General features: G+C 44.2%; 1 protein-coding gene across 5 annotated transcripts in view; it reads right to left on the bottom strand.

Annotated features, from left to right (window-relative positions):
* The window catches only part of ADCK1 (aarF domain containing kinase 1), an 87,720-nt gene that overhangs the window by 44,829 nt on the left and 22,260 nt on the right, over nucleotides 1-20,631 (bottom strand). For all 5 annotated transcript variants that reach the window (XM_048947743.1, XM_048947744.1, XM_048947746.1 and 2 more), the window contains exon 4: nucleotides 13,202-13,405. In XM_048947743.1, the coding sequence (XP_048803700.1) occupies nucleotides 13,202-13,405 (204 nt within the window). The remainder of the gene's footprint in view (nucleotides 1-13,201; nucleotides 13,406-20,631) is intronic.

The raw sequence follows: 20,631 nt of genomic DNA, 5'->3' as shown, positions 1-20,631 counted from the left end.
CACACGTGGGAACAGGAGCAAGTTTCCCAGGGAAGTTTTGGGCACTGCAGCTGTCATCTTCACATAGCTTAGCACAGGGTCGCCCTGCTCTCTCATGGCAGAGTAGCCAAAGAGTTATTCAGCTCCAGGCCTGACACAGCATTTCTAAGAATTATGGCTCCTAGAACTTCTAGAATTCTCCTTACTGATAATGGGACCCTACTGCTTTCAAAAGCCTGGATGCCTTTCCTGAATCAGGTCCAAGGGATGTGAACCTACCTGCTTACTGGTCACCTTTTCAAGAACGTAGACCTAACTGTCCATGGCACCAAAAAACCACTGACCCCTGCAAGAGTGAAAAACCTAGTTCTAGGCATGAGAAAATGCTACACTGGGTAGAGTAAGCTATTTCTCAGACAGCAGATGAGGGCTGTTTTTTTTTCCTATTGCCCCAGCCTCTCTATCCCCTCTATGAAAACAAAATGTGACAGCGTTGCTCCAAGAATTATTAAGACAGCAAAAACTGAAAGATTAGATTTATCGCAGCAGACAGTGGATTATGAAGAATAATTTATCAAACGTCAGGACAAACAGCCTACAATTTATAGGAGGCTTTGTTGAGTCAGTGAAATCTGATTGGGCTTCTCCCCACCTAATGAATGCCAAGCTTAATTGATGGTTCCTAAATGCATCTGTCAAGAATATGTATTTATTAACTCAATATATTTAATAATATTGCAGATATACAGAGGATAGCACTTTTCTTCTGAATGGATTCCATCGTGTTCACATTACATATACACATAAGTGTCCACGTATATAGAGGTATGTATTGCATCCAAACGAATCCAGGTAAAAGGAGCATGTGTATTCTGATGCACCAAAACAGTAATGTAAGGCTTATTACACAAGATTCCTATGTCTTTCAGTGCACAGGAGGGAAAGCAGTGTGGTCCTTTTCAAGGGGAGATCTGTTATACATTACGATGCCTGCCTCGAATTCAGCAGAGCTGAGCTCTAACATTGGTTCTCCCTGATATCCTCCTATGGAATGCTGGGCTACACCATGTTGCAGAGCATCAAATAACCACGTTCAATGAAAAGTGAGGTCAGATCATAACAAACCAAGTCACCTGGTTCCACCAACCTATGCTGCTGAGGAGGTAAGATGGTAAATACTAGCTTTTGTTCTAAATAGAAGAAATTGCAGTACTCAATCCAGTAAAGGCAAGGACTGTCATGGCCAAATTGGAATCCAGCTGTCTCAGGAACACCTTCCTGATTGTGACAAGGAGATAATTATTTTTTTTTAATTTATCGATGAAGCTATCAGGTGTCCTCTTACCTTCCCAAGCCATGGAATGCCAACATTAACACAGCTCAGCCACCCAGGAGTAAACATTCAACAGCAGGACAATTCCTCTTTATTCCATGTGGCCCAGAGAAGCCAAAAGGTTGGACACCCTATACACTGCCTAAACTAGTCAGAAGCTGCATCACAATGTCAAGCTGCAAGCCCACTTCCCTTCCCCAGAAGCCAGAAGAAATTCACATCATTGAAATGAATTATTTCCTCAAGACACCTCTGAATAGTAACAAATTGCCATCCCCTCTAGTACCTTGGTATGGACCTCTTTCCAGATGCAGTTAATCAGAACAGCAACCAGGCTCCTTCAGCATCACACTTCCACTTCAGAATACATATCTGATGCAGCTAGTCCCCTGCCTGCTACCTTAAACAACATCCACAGCTCACTCTGCCTATAACTTGCCTTCAACAGCGGCCAGTGTTTTCCAATCCAGAGTCAAGCTAGTCCTAGCAACTGTACTTTTGGGGAACAGAAGGTGTAAGACATGCACACTAAACAGTGTCCCTGCACACCGTTTTGCACAATATAAGCATCTATGCAAAATGCATAGAACAAAGCAGAGGCATATATATATTTATATTCCCGTTCACATCCTCCCATTTCATCACTCTGAAAAAGAAAGCAACCTGTGAGCCCCTTTCTCTCTCTCCTATGGTGCAAGCCATGGGGCAAAAGATGCCCTAACTTGCCCCATGTTTCATGCCCTCCCTTTGCGCATATAAATGATACCTTTTTTCTTAATTTGCTCTTTCATCTTGAGCTGTCTCCCACTTGAATTGAACAACGTTCATTAAATCCACTCTTTTATCTCTGTCGTTTTGGAAAAATATTTCCTCTCTTGCATCCTTCCTGTCAGTGAGGATAGAGCCACACCTGTCGATCTCTGAGACAGATTGAAAGCACGGTTCTTCAAGAGCACACAACTTGTCCACTCCATGCCATTTTTTGTGTTTTAATTGAAAAGACTTTGTTTCTCTTTTTTTTCCCCTGCTAATAAATGAGGCTTCCCATCCTTGTTATACTAGTGAGCAGTGAAAGCAAGGCAGAAGACAACTGTCTGCTGCCAATAAATGTTCTTTTGCGTAGTATCTGCTCAAAGGGTTTCTCTTATTCCATGATTCAGTAGAGGGACTCCTTCCTACTGAGATCCTAGGCTTTGAGGTTTACTGCGTTCCCTGTAAGCTCCTCTTCTGCTCCCAACCAATAGAGCTGAAAGTGCTAACAGCAGGAACACCCCTCTAACTCCTAAGTAAGACATCAATAGTCTTCTGCTTTTCTAACAGGTCTGTTAGCAAGTCTGAGAAGTATCCTTACCTCTTTCCTGTCTTTCTAGAAACATTCCACCAAGCTTTGCCCAGACACTACCCTCACCAGAACTTCCAATGTCATAACTCATGAAATTCTCACCTCCTTTCTTATGACTGTAGATCAGACTGCCACTGGCCAAACTAAAAATTTCAGCTCATCTCTCAGACATCTTACAGATACTTGTCTCTTTGCTCACAGACAACATAGCGAGAGTACATTTCCTAATCCTCTTACTCAAACCATTCCTTCTGTTTCCTTTCTCACTGCAATAGGCAGCATCACCAACCTGTCAAGTATGCCTGCAATCTTGGTCTTTTCTTCAACACAGACCTCCCTCTAGATTTCATTTCCAGGCCAGGTCTAAATCTTACATGTTTCGTAAGAACAACACCTCCCTCCCCCAGCAGTTTTTTCAACACTAACACTTAAAAATATCTAAAGGCCAAGTGTCAAGGACCAGGCTCTTTTCAGCGGTGAACAAGAACAAAACAAGGAGCAACGAGCACAAACTAAAACACAAGTAGTTCCATATGAACATGAGAAAACTTCTATCAGCCCAGTTCCCATCCTGTCACACTTGGATAGCAAAACCCCTTTTTCCCTGGGGTTTGACATACACACATTGGTCTTGTCTGGACCATAAGTATTCCAAGACAAAAAAAAAAAAAAAAAAAAAACACCACTACCCAACTTCCTCAACTCACTCTGTCTTACACCTTTCCCCTCACCATGGTCTGTTTATAATCTTCCAAAAACCTTCTATCTGCTGACCAAAATTGTCTGTTTTCCTTCACCTTCAAGTATTCATGACTTGATATCGACCTGACAGTCCAGGATGGTTCCTGCCTTTGACACTCTGCCAGCGTTGATCTGTTGCATTCTATCTTACATCAAGTCTGCAAGCTTTCTAGGACAGAAGCTGATTTTCAGTCACACCTGTGTAGTGCCTGGCATAGTGGACTCTTGTCAATGACTAGAGCACCAAGTACTAGAATCACAGAATCACCAAGGTTGGAAAAGACCTAAAAGATCATCCAGTCCAACCGCTCACCTATCACCAATAGCTCCCACTAAACCATGTCCCTCAACACAACATCCAGCCTTTCCTTGAACACCCCCAGGCTCGGTGACTCCACCACCTCCCTGGGCAGTCCATTCCAGTGCCTGACCACCCTTTCTGAAAAGTAATACTTCCTAATGTCCAGCCTGAATCTCCCCTGCCGTAACTTGAAACCATTTCACCTATGAGTCACCTAGTGCTGATGGGTGACAGAAATACAACTGTTCTGCCCTTTGCCACTCAAAGTTCCCATTCCTCCCAAGCCACACATGCAGCAAGATACATAGAGGTATCCAATACTCTCATAACTCCTTGATCACATTCCCAAATACATATTCCAAGCACCATATCTCTCCTACAGTTATCAGTGGCCTGTCGCACATTTGGAAGGAAATGCTCCAGAGATGGGGCTAAGCTGGCACATTAAGCAAGAAAGTGAGATTTAAGAAAACACACAGAAGCAAATGAACTTCCAAGACCATTTTGACTCCTGGCATAAATACATTCCTGCCACAAATTTGCTGAAAGTAGAGCAGGAAAGGGTCAATGGATCTACAACAACAGGCTCAGTTTAGTCATGGTCAGGAAGAGGGAAGGCTCTGCTGACTGCAAAGACGCCCCAAGGGCCCTGTCAGCAGTAAGCCTGAACTACAGCAGCAGTCCTGTGAGAAATAACCAACTGCCAGAGCCTGAGGATATATAGGGACCTTTGGGAGCAGACATCACCTGTGCCTCATCTTAAACGCCTCTGATTCAGTTTTTAATGCCTGGGGGCTTTGAGAAGCATAAGAGAGAAAGGGCTGGGAGGAAACAGGTTTATGGGCAGGTTTACGTGACTATGCAGAGTGGTGAGGAGTTGAGATAGATGAGTTACAAGCATCTTAGCAACATGCAAATCTGCACACAAAAAAGGAGATAGCACAGCACAGTGCATCTTTATGCACAATTTGTGTGAGGAGTGGCAGATGAGATCCATAGAAAGCCACGTAAAGAATAGGGCCAGGATGGTTGTTGGAGTGTCTCTGAAGAGGTAAGGTGTGCACGAGAAACAGAGTGCTGCACTGCAGGGTACAGATCTGGGAGGACAGCACACTGCTTACATGTGAGTGTATGCTACAACAGACCCATCTACTCCACCTCTTAAAACTGACAGGAGAGGGGGTGGAGAGAGAAGAGATCAGTGCTCCTGTGAGTACTACAAGGATTACTCCTATGTGTCTTCAGAAAGGAATGACGTAGAAATGCTTCCAGGCCTAAGACAAAAAGCAGGAATGGCAGAAGCTGCATTGCACTGCCCAGCAGCCTGTCACCAGAGTAGACAAAAGTGTGACACGATAAAAACAGGCAGAGTACAAAGCCCCAGTCTTAGCTAGATTCTGCCCAGCTACGTTGCTTCGTTGGGCTCTGGACATAATTATATCAATGCAAGTGAGATAAAGTATTACTGATGTAAAACATTACCCAGAAGAATATGGAAGAGTCTTAGAAGAGCAGCTTTGAAGTAGACATGGAAGTACATGCAGCCTGGTAGATAAGGCTATCAGTCTGAATGGCATGCATTTCATGAAGCAGATATAATGCACTCACTACATTAGAAGAAAGATGCTAAAAGACAGTAAAGCCCTGCTGGAGATGTTAAACTCATTACAGAATGGTTTGTGTTGGAAAGGACCATAAAGATCTAGTTCCAAAGTCCCTACCAGGGACAGGGACACTTGCCTCTAGATCACACTGTTCAAAGCCCCATCCATTCTGGTCCTGAACACTTCCATGAATGGGGGATTCACAGCTTCTCTGGGTAATCTGTTCCATGTGTTACTACCCTCATAGTAAAGAGCTTCTTACCAATATCTAACCTAAATCTAATCTCTTTTAGTGAGTCAGTTACTGGTACTGATTATACCTTGATGAAATATTAAAACCACCTGTACATCTGGCAAGAGGCACAGCTGTATAGTCCACCCCACATAGAAAAGGTGCAGTGACTGAAGGGAAGCAGAGGTAGGGTAACTGTATGGGACCCTGGAGTTCATGTCCTTGGCAGCATACTCTCAGAAAGAATGTATGGAGATCCAGAACACTCATTCAAGAGAAATAACACCACAGCAAATGAGATCTACAACTGAATCTCTGCCAAAAGCACCACTGACACCCTGCTGGGGAAGGGCAACAATGCTTCCCCTAGTGACAATGCCAGAGCTTTCAGAACTAATCCAGGGAAGAAAGCCCTGTGCGAAGCCAGCCACATCATTTCCTGCTTCCTTCTTGTCAATCTGCCCTTTGAATATCAGTCTGTCCTTTCCACTCCTGCCCATATTTCCACTATTATTCATGGCTCTACTCTGATACATCTGCTCTTTTTACAGTTTGTTTATTCTCTGTCCCTTCCTCCTCTTCCTTCCATGTTTCTTCCCTTGCCCTCAGATCTTGTTGGGCTGCCAGGTCTCGAGTTCAGTGACATAACTCAGCTGATTTACCCTCCTTAAAGCAGTGTCTACTCTCATGTAAATCACCCTCCAAAACCCGCCTGTGAAATGGGCTTGTTCACTAAACTCTATGAATAGGAAAGTAGGCACAGCTGGTCTATTCATAATCAACATAAAAAATAGATTAGCACTTTACAGATTAAACATTATCGTTTCAACAGTTAACATAAATCAACTGCACTTACAGACCTAGCATTGCTGCTGCCACTACAAGGTGACAGGCGTTGCAAAGGGAAAGGCTGTCAGTCCAGGGTGCAGTGGTGAACAGCTCATCTGTCTTCCACCTTGATAAGTTCTCATCTGGCACCCCAAGGGTGCACTGCCAGAGGTTGTTACAAGGAGAAAAGTTGGCTAGGGAAACAAAGGCAGGGGGTTAATTTTTATTAATTCACATGCATTTCTGAGCAATCCAGCAACCCACAGTTCTAGGGCCAAAATCCAATTGCCCTACATCCCTCCCTAGGGCTGATGCAGCGAAAAACAGCACAGAACAACACAAAAAGAGCAACAGAGTCAACTCCTGGAACAGAAAGAGATCAGTCACTCTTTAGAGGCTTCCCTGTTATCTAGCTCTGTTTTCTATAGCTCAAAATCTTTGGGCCCTTGTGGCTGAATCAAAGCATCCTATCTAACGTAAGCAGGGACACCCATTCAAAAAAAAAAAAAAAAACAAAAAAAAAAACCCCTCACCATTAACTGAGGGAATCATCTCATCAAAGAAGGGCCAAGGACTGAGATTCACTCCATTGCCCTGTTGTCAGCAATGCCGGGAGAGTGGACCAGAGTTAGCCACTGACCAGGCTGCACTGGTTCCTTCACCAGGTAATGGACACCAAGTCACTGGATCTGTTCTGCCATGCACACTGCCACCAACATGCTGTGGCTGTGTAGTCAGTGGAGAGATAAGACCCACAGAGCCAGTACAGTCAGTATCATTCCCTTCCACCCTGCTCACACACTGAGAACCACTCAGTGTCTCAACAAGTTAGCTCAAAAAAGCCAACCTGAAATTTCTGAGCTGGTCCTGATGATTCTAAGTGTCTTTAACAGGACATGCTCTTAAGAACTGGTCTCAGCTCTTTCAAACAAAAAAGAAAAAAAAAAAGAAGAGGGGCACACAGGAGCCCCTCAGGGACTTGGGTATCTCCTTGCCAGCAGGGTCAAAGATGCCAGCAAGCCACAAAGGACAGGGCAGCAAAAGTTACATTGAGTATTTAGCATAAACCCTTTTAACAAGCCTTGGTAATTTTAATTGCTCTAGCCTCTTTCTGCCCTTTCTTGATAAATGGGAATAACAGTTAATAGACCTGAACCAATCCATTACATCCAATAAAATGTTTGGCAAAAATTAGCTTTGTTCTCCACTCACAACTGATACCACTATGGTTCCATCCATTATCAGAAATGAGCCAAGTAATGTATATTTTCTACTAATCTTTTGGAATTTGGAAGGGCTGATGCTGAACAGCCTCTTCCGAGAATTTGCCAATTTGAGATGGAGTGGTGATGTGAGTTTTGTGAAGGAAAAGAGCATTGGTTTGCTTCAGCTGAGCTCTCCTGGCACAAGCTGTAGGTCACGTGATTTTATTGCTTCAGTTGTCACAGACAGCTTCACGTGTTTGGCTCCGAATCATGCATCTTGTAAAACTAAAGCACCGCAAATCTCACAGAAAATAAGTGCAAAATGTGCTTAATGCTCACAAATGTAACTCAACTGTTATACAGAGAACATTAGAAAACTTTCTCTTTTCAGGCTGGCCTGCTTAGTATGGACTGAAACACTTGGCTCACTAATGGTGGATAGAACTTGGAAACTCCCAAGATCCCAATGCTTGCTTCAATTTTCAAAGCACTTTTGCATGTAAGGCTTCCCATGTGGAGGATTTGCCATGTTCTCACCCACAGCAACCCTTTTACCAGAAAGAAAATCTTCAGGAAAGATTGAAGCTCAGCATCCCTTCACAGAATCATAAACTCCCAGACTGATTCCATAGTACCAGAAAACAGCTCACCAGATTGCCTGCACACCTCAAAAACGTTATGTCTATTCTACATGTTAGAAAAATGCAGACACACCAAGCTGAGGCCCCATAACTCGTTATTTTATGTTATGTCCTTTGTTTTGCCTACAAACAACCTTTTGCCAAAAGATGCCAGATTCACCATGTCATTGTTTTTAAGTTCTTGATGGGTCAAGAGCTAAACAACTGGACAGACCTAAAATTCTGACAGAAAACAGGAGATGCAAATGGGGCACAATCAAGTAGGAAATCAGCAAATCAGTGGATGGACAAGTGACAGGATTCCCTGCTCCCTAAGAGAAAAATCAAGCTTGCTATACCCAGCCTGTGCCTGTATCAGAGCATCAAATAGGAGTACCTATGAGCATACAGCAGATAGAGAAGCCTGGAACTGGAACAGTGACCCATGTGCTGAGATGTGGTTTGTGCCTATGGATAGAGCACTGCTGAGCACATCCACCACCTTCACGGGGTGAAAACGTGGAGCACAACCTGGCACAGATGTGCTGTGCATTACCAGCTGAGACCTGCACCAGGACAACACTTCAGGTGTCATCAAATCTCTCAGAAAACTATACTGAAGAGACCCTACCATCTGCACACAAGACACACTGAGCCAATAAATTCCATGCAGGTAAGCTATATATTAGCCCCTATGCACCTAACTAATCTGCAAATTAAAGATTAGTTATTCTGCAATTAGTAATTCTGCAAACCAGAATTACTCCTTTCCATGCCACTCTTCATTGCATTTTCTGAACTCAAATATTTCAGTTTCTTGCAGAAGGTTAAAAGAAAAGTAATCCCTCAGAAATTTTGCTGTCCAACTTTTTTTTTTATTGTAAATCAGTAAAGTTAAAGGATGACAAAGAAGATTAACCTCCCACCTATACACCAAAACTTTCCTTTTCATGGGCAATGGGGCTTAGTGCACCCGGGAAAAGAAAAAAGCCTCCTCTCGCAGGACAGGAGGGAGCACCCTGTCTCAGAGCTCCCTGGGAATAAAGACACCAGCTTGTCATTGGTGTGGCATTAAGGATCAATAACTCTGGAGCCTGAAAGCAGAGCATGCAGGAACACAAGTGACAGAGCAAGGAGGACTGCCTGACTCACACAAAGCTCCTTTTGCTTTCCCTCTGCATTTAGCACTGGGGCCCTGGTTTTGGGCAGCTGGCACCTGCACAGTTCCTGTGCAGGGGTAGCAATACTGAACTCCACCAGCACCAAGAGGCTCATACCCACAGAATGGCAGAGATGGGGCACAGTGGAGGCTGTCATAGCAGCAGGACCCATACAGTGGCTGTTCCTGCCTTCCAGTTGAGTAATGCAAGCCCATTTGTTCTGGGTGACATTAATGCTATTCACCATCCATCTACAGACTCTTTAAATTACCTATTTATGGCCAAAATCCCCTTCATAATTGATAAAAATCTCTTTTTTATAACTCAAGTTATTGAAAAAAGTGAAGATTTTTATTCCTCATTATAATTTTAATACAAATGTGGTTTTTTATTGACAGCTGCTTGAAAGCCCTGAAAGGCCTAATGAGAGAGACTAGAGGAGGGGTGGGAAAAGGGCCAGATCTTCCTGTCCCACAGCCAGCCCTGTGCTCACTACAGCAGCATGCAGAGTTACTGCCATCACAGCCCCCACTCTGGGGTGTAACAAGAGGCTGGCAATGTCACAGAGGAATAGGAGATCTCCTCTGCTGGATACAAAACCCACAGCAGGCACAAGAGGCTTTCACTGACCTAATTGCAATTTCCCCGTGTCTGGTAGTCATGTACACGAGGGCCAACTTCAAAGCACACACCTGGTACAGCATTACTAGAGAGTGCTTAAGGTGTACTATTAGAATCAGGATCACAAGCAACAGGAGACCTGGACTCAGAGGTTTTGCCAAGGCATATACAGCATGTTTGTGAGAGCCATCTGGTATCAGACGCACAGCATCAAGAGTGAGAGCAACTGAGCACTACCTGAGTCACAGCAGCACATTCACGCAGAGCACTCTACCACTCTGTGCAAACCTGGGGTAAACAGGCAACTCTCCTGGCATCCTGGTCTGGTTTAACAACACTGCCAGCCTGGGAGGTGGCTGGCTGGGGCCATATCAGGATCTGCAGCATCATAATCTGAAGACCTTGTCATCTAGTAGGGTAAGTGAATCTTCTCCAGTATAACATACGGAGTCAGCTAAAGAAAGTGTTTCACATTCCCTTGGGAACAACTTGGATGCTGCAGGACATGCAGTGTAATATCCAACAGCATACTAAGTCTTTACTACTCTCCCACAGAGTCAAGTATGCTTCAACAGTCCTGCACATCAGAACTAAGCATATGTCTTACAGTGCTTAAAGAGCAGATAAACAATTCCTGAAATAAAGGAATCAGACTGTCCTCTCTGCCATTGCTGTGGCAAAGGCTGCCATGCTGTACCAAGAGTTCATACAGAAATAACAGTAAAAAGAGATTCTCCTATTCCTGCTGTCCTTTCTCAGACTGCAGCAGCTCAGTGGCAGGGAAGTTTCTTGCTATAATGATTAAGGTTGTCATAGCAAAAGCCAGGGCATTAGTACCTTGCTGCATCCCAGCTCTTTTCCCTGGTAGGTTCACATGGCCATGTGGCATGGCATGTGACCATGCTCCCCTGGTGTATATGCTTATATTTCAACAGTGGATGCATAAGGCCCGTGTACTCAACAGAGAAACTGTTGGGATCACCACGAGCAATTTAAAGTAGAGTGACAAAAGGGCAAGCCTTCCTCTTAGCAACAGTTTTTGTACAGGGATAACATCTTCTCAGACAAGAAGTATGTTTCCTCTTGCACAGCACTAGTGCAGTGCCAACACAAGGGTAGGAACACAAAGAGAGCAAAGCCCATTGACTAAATAAAGGCTGGGTCCCCCAAACACCGCTGTCTGTAAAAATACATCCTGATTCAGAAACCACAGCACAGGACCACTGCCTCACATGCTTTGTTCACTAATCATAGTAAAACCATCAGCGTATCCCACCCTGCTCAAGCAGCAAGCTCCATGACTGTACGGCTGCAAGAGGATTCTTACAAACGGTAAGTTTGTCCTTGCACTGGTATAAAAGCCACAATTAATCAACTGTGGGTGGTCTCCTTGGAGGTGCAGGCTAATCATGCAATTAGAAACTACTTCCCATTACCAGTGCTCCCACAAAGCAAGGCTGGACTGACATCCTTCTAAATGTATGGCTTTACACATATTCAAGCTCCTTATACGATTTGCCTTCAACAGAGAGAAGAGTCAACCTCTGGGCTCACCCCAGCCCTTTCTCCCAGCTTTGAACTAAGTGAGCAGTGGAAGCAACAAACTCAATCCCTGCCAAGTTCTCAGTAAGGGCCTATTTTGACTTTCAGTCTTCCCTGGAGCCCAACAAACTCTCCAGCAGTAGTGTAAATGCATGCTGATGTGAGAAATTTTGATGGTCAAAGTTTCTAGAGGCCTTTAGCTTAACAGCAACTGAGACTGCTCCCGTTCCTGCAATTTTCACTCAGCTCTTGAACAGCTTCAGTAGCTGCTTGTGAGGGGCCAGAATCATTACAGAATCATTACAAAATCATTACAAAAACAAACAAAATCCTAAATTTACCACCTTGTAACTAATAACCATGGACATTTACCTGCGATTTTAATACCTCCCAGTTTCACCAGTTATTCCATTTTCATATATTCCATTCTCTTTCATTTCTCTCTTCCTTCAATCACTGTTCTCTTTCTCTTTAGCATTTCCTCTTTCTCTTCCCATTCCTATCTTTTTATCCCCCCTGTCTCTTTAAAATTAAATATCGCCCAGCACTGCCCATGTGGGTGCTGTGAATGCTAAGAGGAAAAAGGGCTGCTGTGGAGACTGGATTCAAGCTGTCTCGCTGGGAATCAATGAGGCATGGAAAGCTTGCCTAGCTCCCAAAACGCTGAAAGAGACCAGGATATGTCTGTGGCAGCTGAATAGAAGGACGGTCCCACCTCCTTAGCATGTGGCTCTGCTTCTGAGAGACACCACACAGGCAGACAGGGGTGGCTGTTTTGATCATTTAGTAGCAGCTAACCTCAAGGTGGTTTTTTCACATCTGCAGAAGTGAGATTGCAGGGTGAAGCCCCATAGAGCAGCAGGGAGCAGACAGCCTGTCCTGCTCCATCTATCCACTGAGCTATGAAACACAGCTGGTACTGGCCAGGCTCTGAGGACACAGCGCCGAGAAATGAAGCATCTAGCTTGCAGGAAGGCAAAGAGAATGCAGGCCAAAAGCTGACACTAACCCTGCCATTCAATTGCAGGGAGATACAAACTGTCATTTCTAACAACAACCACCACATCCAAATCCATCCACAATTTATCTACTACGTAGGTGCAAATACTTCAGTCAAACCCCCTTGTTCTCTCCACACCTCCTCACCACACAGACTTCCTGAAACACCCCCAAAGAGCCCCATAAACCTCTTTTGTATCAGCAGCTCAGTATGTACACATTGCTTCTATTCTTCAACAGCCTGTCTCTCACCCAGCAATTCCACCTTTTCTACTACTGCCTTTGCACAGTTTCCTCCTCCCTCCCACATCAGCTGTGCTCCTTGAAATGCCCCTGGTCAGCCTGGGAGTTGTAAGGCAGATCTCTTCTCATACAGGGCAAGACAAAAAGCAGCAGAATGCTCTCTTTAAATATCACAGTTACTTTCCTTATATCTGATGAACACAGACACCCACCTCTGATCTCAGTGCTGCAGCCTGCTGGGGGTTAATGGTTACAAATTCCTTGGATATTATGCTACCTGACTGCAAGCACCGAAAGTGATTTATGCTATTATTTTCTTCAAAGGTTAATTAGGGGCTCAAAAATCTAAAGGGTTGTCAGTGCCAGCTAGAACTGGTCTACTGCAGTCAAGGGAAAGCAGTCTTTCCTCACAGAGCCCTGCAAATGCATCTTTGTCCTGAACAGCCCTTACCTCTTTGCCCAGATCCTCACGGATGACTTGCTCGATCTCTTGCCTGGTGCTCTGTGGGGCCTGGCTGTGCAGCACCTTGAGCGTGCGGGTGTACTCCTCCGGCAGCAGGTAGTCAAGTGCCCCCAGGTGCTGGCCCACCTTGATGAAGGTGCCTCGGTTGGCACAGCACAGCTCTCGGAGGCGCTCAGCAGAGCGCAGGTGCACCTGCAGAGAGACAGAACATCAGCCAAGCCCTTTTGCTACCTATTACATGCACAGAACCACGTGTACACCTTCTATTTATCCGCTGTTGAAACACTCTAGGAATTTCCATTCTTAATTTTGGGCTTTGTCTGCGTAAGTTAACTATTAGGACTCCACCTTGATTTAGTGGGACTGAAGTAGACCAGGACAAGATACTCCAGAGCATAAGGGGCTTCCATGTATATCTGCACAGGCACCGTGATCACAGGCATCCAAACAGCTTTTGGCTCTGCCCAGGGCTACATCTTCACACAGAACATAACATCTACCATAATTACTATCCACCGCTATAATGCACAGGGAACCCTTGTCAAAAGACAAGTGTCAGTACTGCAAACAATACTGGACCATCTTTGAAAGAATAAAGAATTCAAGTGAGAAGAAAATTGCAGATACCAACCTAGGAATAATCTGGAGCCTGGAAGAAGAGTCTGTTAAAAAAGTATTACTAAAAATAATTAGAACTACAGATATCTCTGGTAGTGAGGAAGGGCAATACGTGGAAGTTCTTCACACTCCTCAGCCAAAAGGAGAAATTACACCACTCAAGTCCAGACACATCATAGTCTTACTACTCACATCACCAAAGTGACAGTAGTTTTATGGACTGGGAATTAGGAGACTTACTAGTTTTGCTTACACTAGCCAAAAAGCATGCAAGTGACAAAAAACTATCATCTACCACTTGCCCATTCCTGAGGTTCTCTCTGCCTCTCAAGAGCCAACCAGTTACCACATCTTTTATTGACAATAATTTATTCTGCTATTATTACTCTCAGTAGGAAAGCCTCCTGCCAAGGACAGAGCTGCTCAATATTCTTTCATAAACTTCAGATAAGCTTACCCGATACGTTAATAAAATCTAAGCAAATCAATGACAAAAAGCAACTATGTGCCCATCTCCTGGCAGTGCTCAGCATCTGCCTTAATAGAGGCCCCTAAATTCCTACGGCTTCCATGTTGTAAGTCACTGAAGGTCAAATCCTGCAGTGCAGACCTCATCTGGCCAGGAAATACCAAGATACCGGGGTAAGGAACTCTACTGAAAGCCTTAAAGTACGTGGTAGAGATGAATACCATCACAAAAATGCAGAAATGCCACTATATGTGCATCCACACCCACAGTCTCTGTTTAGTGGCCGCTTCTGCCCTCCATGCAAAGCAGTGCTATGTCACACCACAGGGCACGGCAAATGTCTTGCTTCTGGGAATGTCAGGGGACAGGCTGGGTGCTGAGCTGCAAGTGCATGAAATACAGGCCAGGGGGAGCGTGAGGAGAATGTGAGAGTCTCTCACACTCCGCATGTGAGATCTGACAGCTTGATGCACACATGCACGCATACATACACACTTTCCCTAGGTGGCCACACACAAGCAAGCATAAATGCACAAAGAACATGCTTATCTCAGCATACTGCCTGCTCAAAAGCTCTCACAGAGGCATAGGTAGAAAATAACCTCCACAAGCAGTCCTGAAGCCTCCCATATTCCTGTGCTAAATCTTACACACCTCCTTTGAAGCTCTTGCTGTAACAAGCAGGGCTTTATCCTGGTTGCTTTCTGCTTTTCCCTTCTATGTGCAGAAGAAAAAGCAGGCCAAAAGGGGATATGGAAAAGAAGCTGTGAAAAGGACAAGAAAACAAAGGAGAACATGGGAAGGGAATAATGGGATGAAAGAGGAAAGGAGAAAGGAGGAAGCCAGAGCAGCTGGGCATTTTGTCACAGCACAGGGAACTCAGCCCATTACAGGAACGCAGCCTGCAGTGCAGCTTTGATAACTGCCCTCTGCATAGTCCTCTAGAAGCAGAGGAAGTCCTGCTGAAGGCTGAGTGGGGCTGACTCCCCGAAAGTGCTGGGCCAGCTGCAGCCCAGGGCACAAGAAGGACACAGCACCAGGCCTGCCTCCTTGTAGATGTACTCGAAAACCTCCAGCACCAAGTGAAGGCCAGCACATGGACTGTGATCCCCACAAGATGCAGCAGGAGCCCATTGAAAGGCTCTGGGCTGCTTCACAGCTCAAAGTAAAGCACCAGACATACATGCCAGGGCTGTAAGACAGGACTGTCTTACACTGGCCAGCTGGGACCAGAGGCACTGGCCCCAAAGTATTTTGCCACCTTGCAAGGATCACTGGGAAATGGCTGGGTGGTGAATGACCAAAGGCAGCTGGGAGGAAGGAAAGCTCAAGTAACTGCATATACAATCAATGCAGACACACTTGGATGCAAGGTGTATCGTCATGCCTGTCACTGCAGACATGACAGGAAATTTTAGCCCTCCCAAACTTATCCATCCAGCAGAGAACCTAGTTTTGCCTTGTGATCACAGCAATCCTTAACAACAGAGACAATGGCACTCTGACAGAAGAGTTAAATGGATCAGGAGCCCCACACCCAGCACTCTCCGCAGCATGTTTATGACTGGTCTGGCTGACACTGAGACAGCTGCCCTAGATGCTGTCAGGATCAGGGAACAGCAGCTCCTGCCCAGAGAGAGTGTTGACTGAACAACATACATTGGAAAAAGAAAACCTAACTGTAGCCTTCAACTCAACAAAACTTCAGTCTTCATTAAAGGTGATGGTGAGAATGAAGCAGGACTGTGAATCTCGCTGTCAAGGTCTCTTTTCTTATCACACAGGACAAGGTGTTCAGGAGAAAAACATTCTTACTGCTATTAATTGATCTCAAGTCAGGTCATGGTCCAAATGTAGTATTTGTTTCTTTCATCCTAGCCATAGGTAAAGTAAGAGAGCCACACTCCTCCTACCGTGCCTGCCTCTGTTGACCCACGTTTCTGCCCCATCTCAAAGAAACTGCACAGTGAATGGAAATCCCCCAGAATGCCTCAGAGCTTTCTCCAAGCAATCTCACAAGATACTGCTTTGCTACATAAGCAATACCTTGAAAATTCTTCTTATCGGGGAAAGAGCTAGGAACAACAGCTAGTTAGACATGGACCTGCTTGTATGCACCCTGCCTAGGAGCATGCTGCAAGGAAAGGAAGCGTTTCACATACAGAGGATTACCAAGAACAAGCCTCCCTCAGGAAGCACTTCAGATCACAAATGCTGTCTGAGCGTGCAGATGGCTGCTTCCCCAACCCACATGGGCATCTCTTTCTCACTCCATACTCTCTCCAAATTTCAGCAGGATCAATTGTCCATTAGCTTACAGCATGGCTATCCAACCTACGTGGCTTGCCTAAACCCTGAGACTAGGCTGGGATAAACACTAATTACTAAAATGGTTCCATGTGGGCCATAAAGAAAGCAGGAATTCTCAGATTTAGAGACACCTCTGGTATGAAGCACATAGTCTCTGCAAGCAGGAGAGCACGAGGACATTTGTTAATTTACTCTTGATGTACAAGCAGATCTGGCTGTTCAAGCCATTTTGTTGCTTTTGAAGGAGTCTTTGCTCACAGAAACCCTGGCAAAGCAACAGACATGCAGGTGCCACAAATGAGCAGACATTAATCTGACCTTCAAATGAAGGAACTAATTTAGAAGATAATAAACACCAAAGCTAAGATTTCCTGATGCCAACTTGAGTATTTTATTTAGTGATAGAACTTGCAACAAAAGAGCTCAGAAAGGCCACTTAGGATAGCAAGGTAAGTGGCAGAAGCATTCTTCATATGAAAAATCCTTCAGAAGAGTCATTCCAACCCTGAGGGGTATACTCAAAGTTGGCAAAACGTGAAATAAGGATTAGGGATGCAGAGAGAAGAATCTGAAACGCAATTAGTCAAAGACATAACAAACAAGTCAGCAGAAATTCCTGGTGATGAGAGCTGCCTACAAGAATACTGCAACCACAAATTCCTCGGAAAGCCCATCAGTCTGGATTTTTACAGGAAGATGGGTCTAGAACAGCTGCTCCTTCCTCTCACCCCCACACAGGGCAGCACACTTGGACAGGTGAACAGCAGCAGTTCCACACTGCTTCCTGCCCATTCATTTTCACTTTAAGGCCTGGTTTGATGAGGTCCTGGGCAGCCTAGTCTAGTGGGTGGCAAGTCTGCTCACAGCACGAGGTTGGAACTTGATTTTTAAGGTCCTTTGCAACATAAGCCATTCTATGATCCCACCTACTTCTCAACCTGAGCAAGAGAGGGGGGTGGAGATGCCTTCTCTTGCCACTGCCAGATTCTGGGAAGTCTGCCATAGGCCTGCCCATCACTGCTAACAGTGGGGATACGCTCTCCACATCAATATTTTTAAAAAGCTGAAAACATCAATCATGTAAAAATTGCACATGATTTCAAAAGGTAGCTGAAATGTTAATAATGATAACAAAGAAAGAAAGACTGTGCATTAAAACTGTTAGCTTCCAGAGAACTGAAGGGGAACAAATGGTCTTTTGCTTTTAAGAAAGTCCAGAATAATCTGGGAAATTACCATCTTGTTAGCTTTTGTTCTGTATCAACTAAATTAGCTGAGACACTAATTACAAAGAGCACTAAAAAAATCATCTTGTTATCCATGATACCGATGTAAAAAAGCCAACAGGAATTTGGAGAAAACAAAAAAAGAAATCATTCTTCACCAGTCCACTAAAATACTCTGAGCACATTAATGCAACAGTCAATACAAGAGAAAGGGGGGAATATTCATCAGAACTTTCTAGTGCCTTTCAATAAATTCCCCCACTAAAAGTGAAAGGAAAAACAGTGAATTATTGGACAAGATGTAAGAGCATTCTTTTACATCGTTTGCTCAGTTGTCCCATTCCGTGCTCAGAATTCCATCTTCACAACAACAAGCCCAGAGCACTATGGACAGTAAGAGTGGGAGAGTCTGGATAGGACAAGGGTGCAACACGTAGCGGTGTTTTCACCACAGCTTCATTCCAACTTGCTCTGAGCAATTTTAGACAAGGTGATACTGCAGAAGTCCTATCCACATTAGCACCTGCAATGCTGTTATGACATTGAGGCTAAGCTAGCAGCAAAAACACCAAAAAACGTGCTGAAAAGGGAAACAGGTAGCACCCATAAGGCAGAAGGGGCTACAATGGGATGTTCTTCATCACTGTTGAAAACTAACACTAGTGTCCTGTTAATCCCCTCTTACACTAAGTTTTAATATCCCTGCTAGCAGTAGAAAGAGAGAGAACAGCACAGTGACATAACTTGCAGGAGATACAAAAGAAAGTATTCAACACTGTGGAAAAATAAGTGCTGCCAGGTCCCTCCCATAGAGAGGTAAGCAATCAATAGACCAGCAGATCACAGTCAGCACTTACCGCTGCAAGGTTACATGTATCAGAAGGAGCAATGTATCCTACCCACACACTCTGGTGGGTTCTAAACTACTTGTAAGCATTGAACACGTGCATCATGCTGCTGCAGACAGCTAAGCGAAGGCACCTGCACAGCACACCCTGTAGGCCTCAGGAAAAAAAAAAACCAAACGGTGTGTAACTGTACAAGGAAAGAGAAAAAGATGTGAGAGATATCAAAATGCTATTGTATAAACTGAAAGCACAAAACTAACCTTAGATTCTGGACATTCCATCACAGAATGAGGAACAGAAGAAAAAGCAAAGAGGGCAGAGAAAGGCAAGGAAAAAATAACATGCATTTGAGAAGAGACCATAAAGAGATGTGAAATGTTAAGGGGCTGTTTTGATTACAGAGAGTTACTGTTCAAGAGAGAAAGGAGGTACATGAAATAATAAAGGCAAATCTGCCATTCTTATTTCCAGTTCTCACAAAACAGCAAATAATGTGGTATTCCACAAAACAACAATCTTTTTAGTCATTTTTTTTAAACACCATTTTGTACAGCGTTAAACAGGGGCACTCACTGTCCGAAAAGCCAAGAGCTTAATGGTAAAGGCCCAGACATTCATGATAAAACAACCATAACCGATTTAATATGGAGCTTTTCATCTCTAGAAGTGCTTTCACAAAGCTTTTTACAAAACTCAGGATTGCTGTCCCCCATGTTACAGACTCATAAGATCATTACCTGTAATAAAACCTCTAAAGGGCTTTAAACACTCTTGCTCAAGGCATCAAGACAAGAATCACCCTATTGATCAGCCGCAGTGAGAGATAGAATGAAATGGGGTGGCTCCCACCATCATTAAAATCTCCGAAGAACCCTTTAGTGCACTCAGCTCCCATATTCCAATAACACTGGGCAACCTTTTTGCTGTGACTCAACTGGTTTCCAAGGATCTTCTATATTTATTAAATTCTCTGCCACTGTAAAGACTTGGAAATCCTGATAACGGTGGGGCTGCACACACATGACTAGCAGATCTATAGAGCAGCTTTAAATAACCCAAGGCAGCACAAACTGGAGAGGAACAGAAGGAAGTCCACCCCAGTTTAACGCTGTGAGCGACTGAAATCACATGCCATGACAAATATTTCTGTACTTCTGTGCTTTAAAAACAAAAACAGAAAGCCTAGAACCCATTGAAACAACAGTGTGGTTGCATCCAAGAGGCTGTTATCTCCTTTAACATGTCTGAATAGCATCCAGTTAATATAACTACTACTGCCTTCCCTAACACTATCCACCTGGTAATCAAACTGACTGACAGCAGGGATGTGGCACTGAGACACAATACAAAATGGAATTCTTATTGCCTCCTTTATACACTACCTTTTATTCCTACTATTTACAAAAGCTCATTCTTATGCACACCAGAGACTTCCCACTCAAATGCTTCCTTCCACTAATACTAACTGATCACGCTGCTGATTGCAAGCTGAAAGTGTATCTTTGGAACTGGAATACTCCTGATGCAATGCAGCCCACAATCTAATAATTCATTATTTGTGTAAGTCATGTACAACACTTACAAAAATTTCTCTGTGGGTTTCTGTCTGCCCATAGGAGATGAAGGCGTTCCACATGTTCTCACTTAAGCAGGTAGGTTGGTACCTTTTCAGTCCTGTACATTTTAGTCAGCTGTGTTCAGGGGTAAAAGGGCTTCATCCAAATCCCAGATCACACTGCTATACCTCATAAGAGTCCTGGCAGAGACCAAAATCCTTCAGAAATTCCAGCACAACCATAGGTAGCCAGTGAAACAGCCAGAAAGCAGGAAAGAGAGAGCTATACAAGGACTGCTCTGAAAGTAATGACTCCTATGACATCAAAGGCAGATAGCAGTGGTGGTATGGGAGCAGAGATTGAATTTTTCCATCATTTTGTTACATACACA

This window comes from Lagopus muta, chromosome 6, assembly GCF_023343835.1.
Source record: "Lagopus muta isolate bLagMut1 chromosome 6, bLagMut1 primary, whole genome shotgun sequence".
In the NCBI taxonomy this organism is placed as follows: Eukaryota; Metazoa; Chordata; class Aves; order Galliformes; family Phasianidae; genus Lagopus; species Lagopus muta.
Note: the sequence above shows the minus strand (reverse complement) of the source record. Positions and strands in the feature narration are given on the sequence as shown.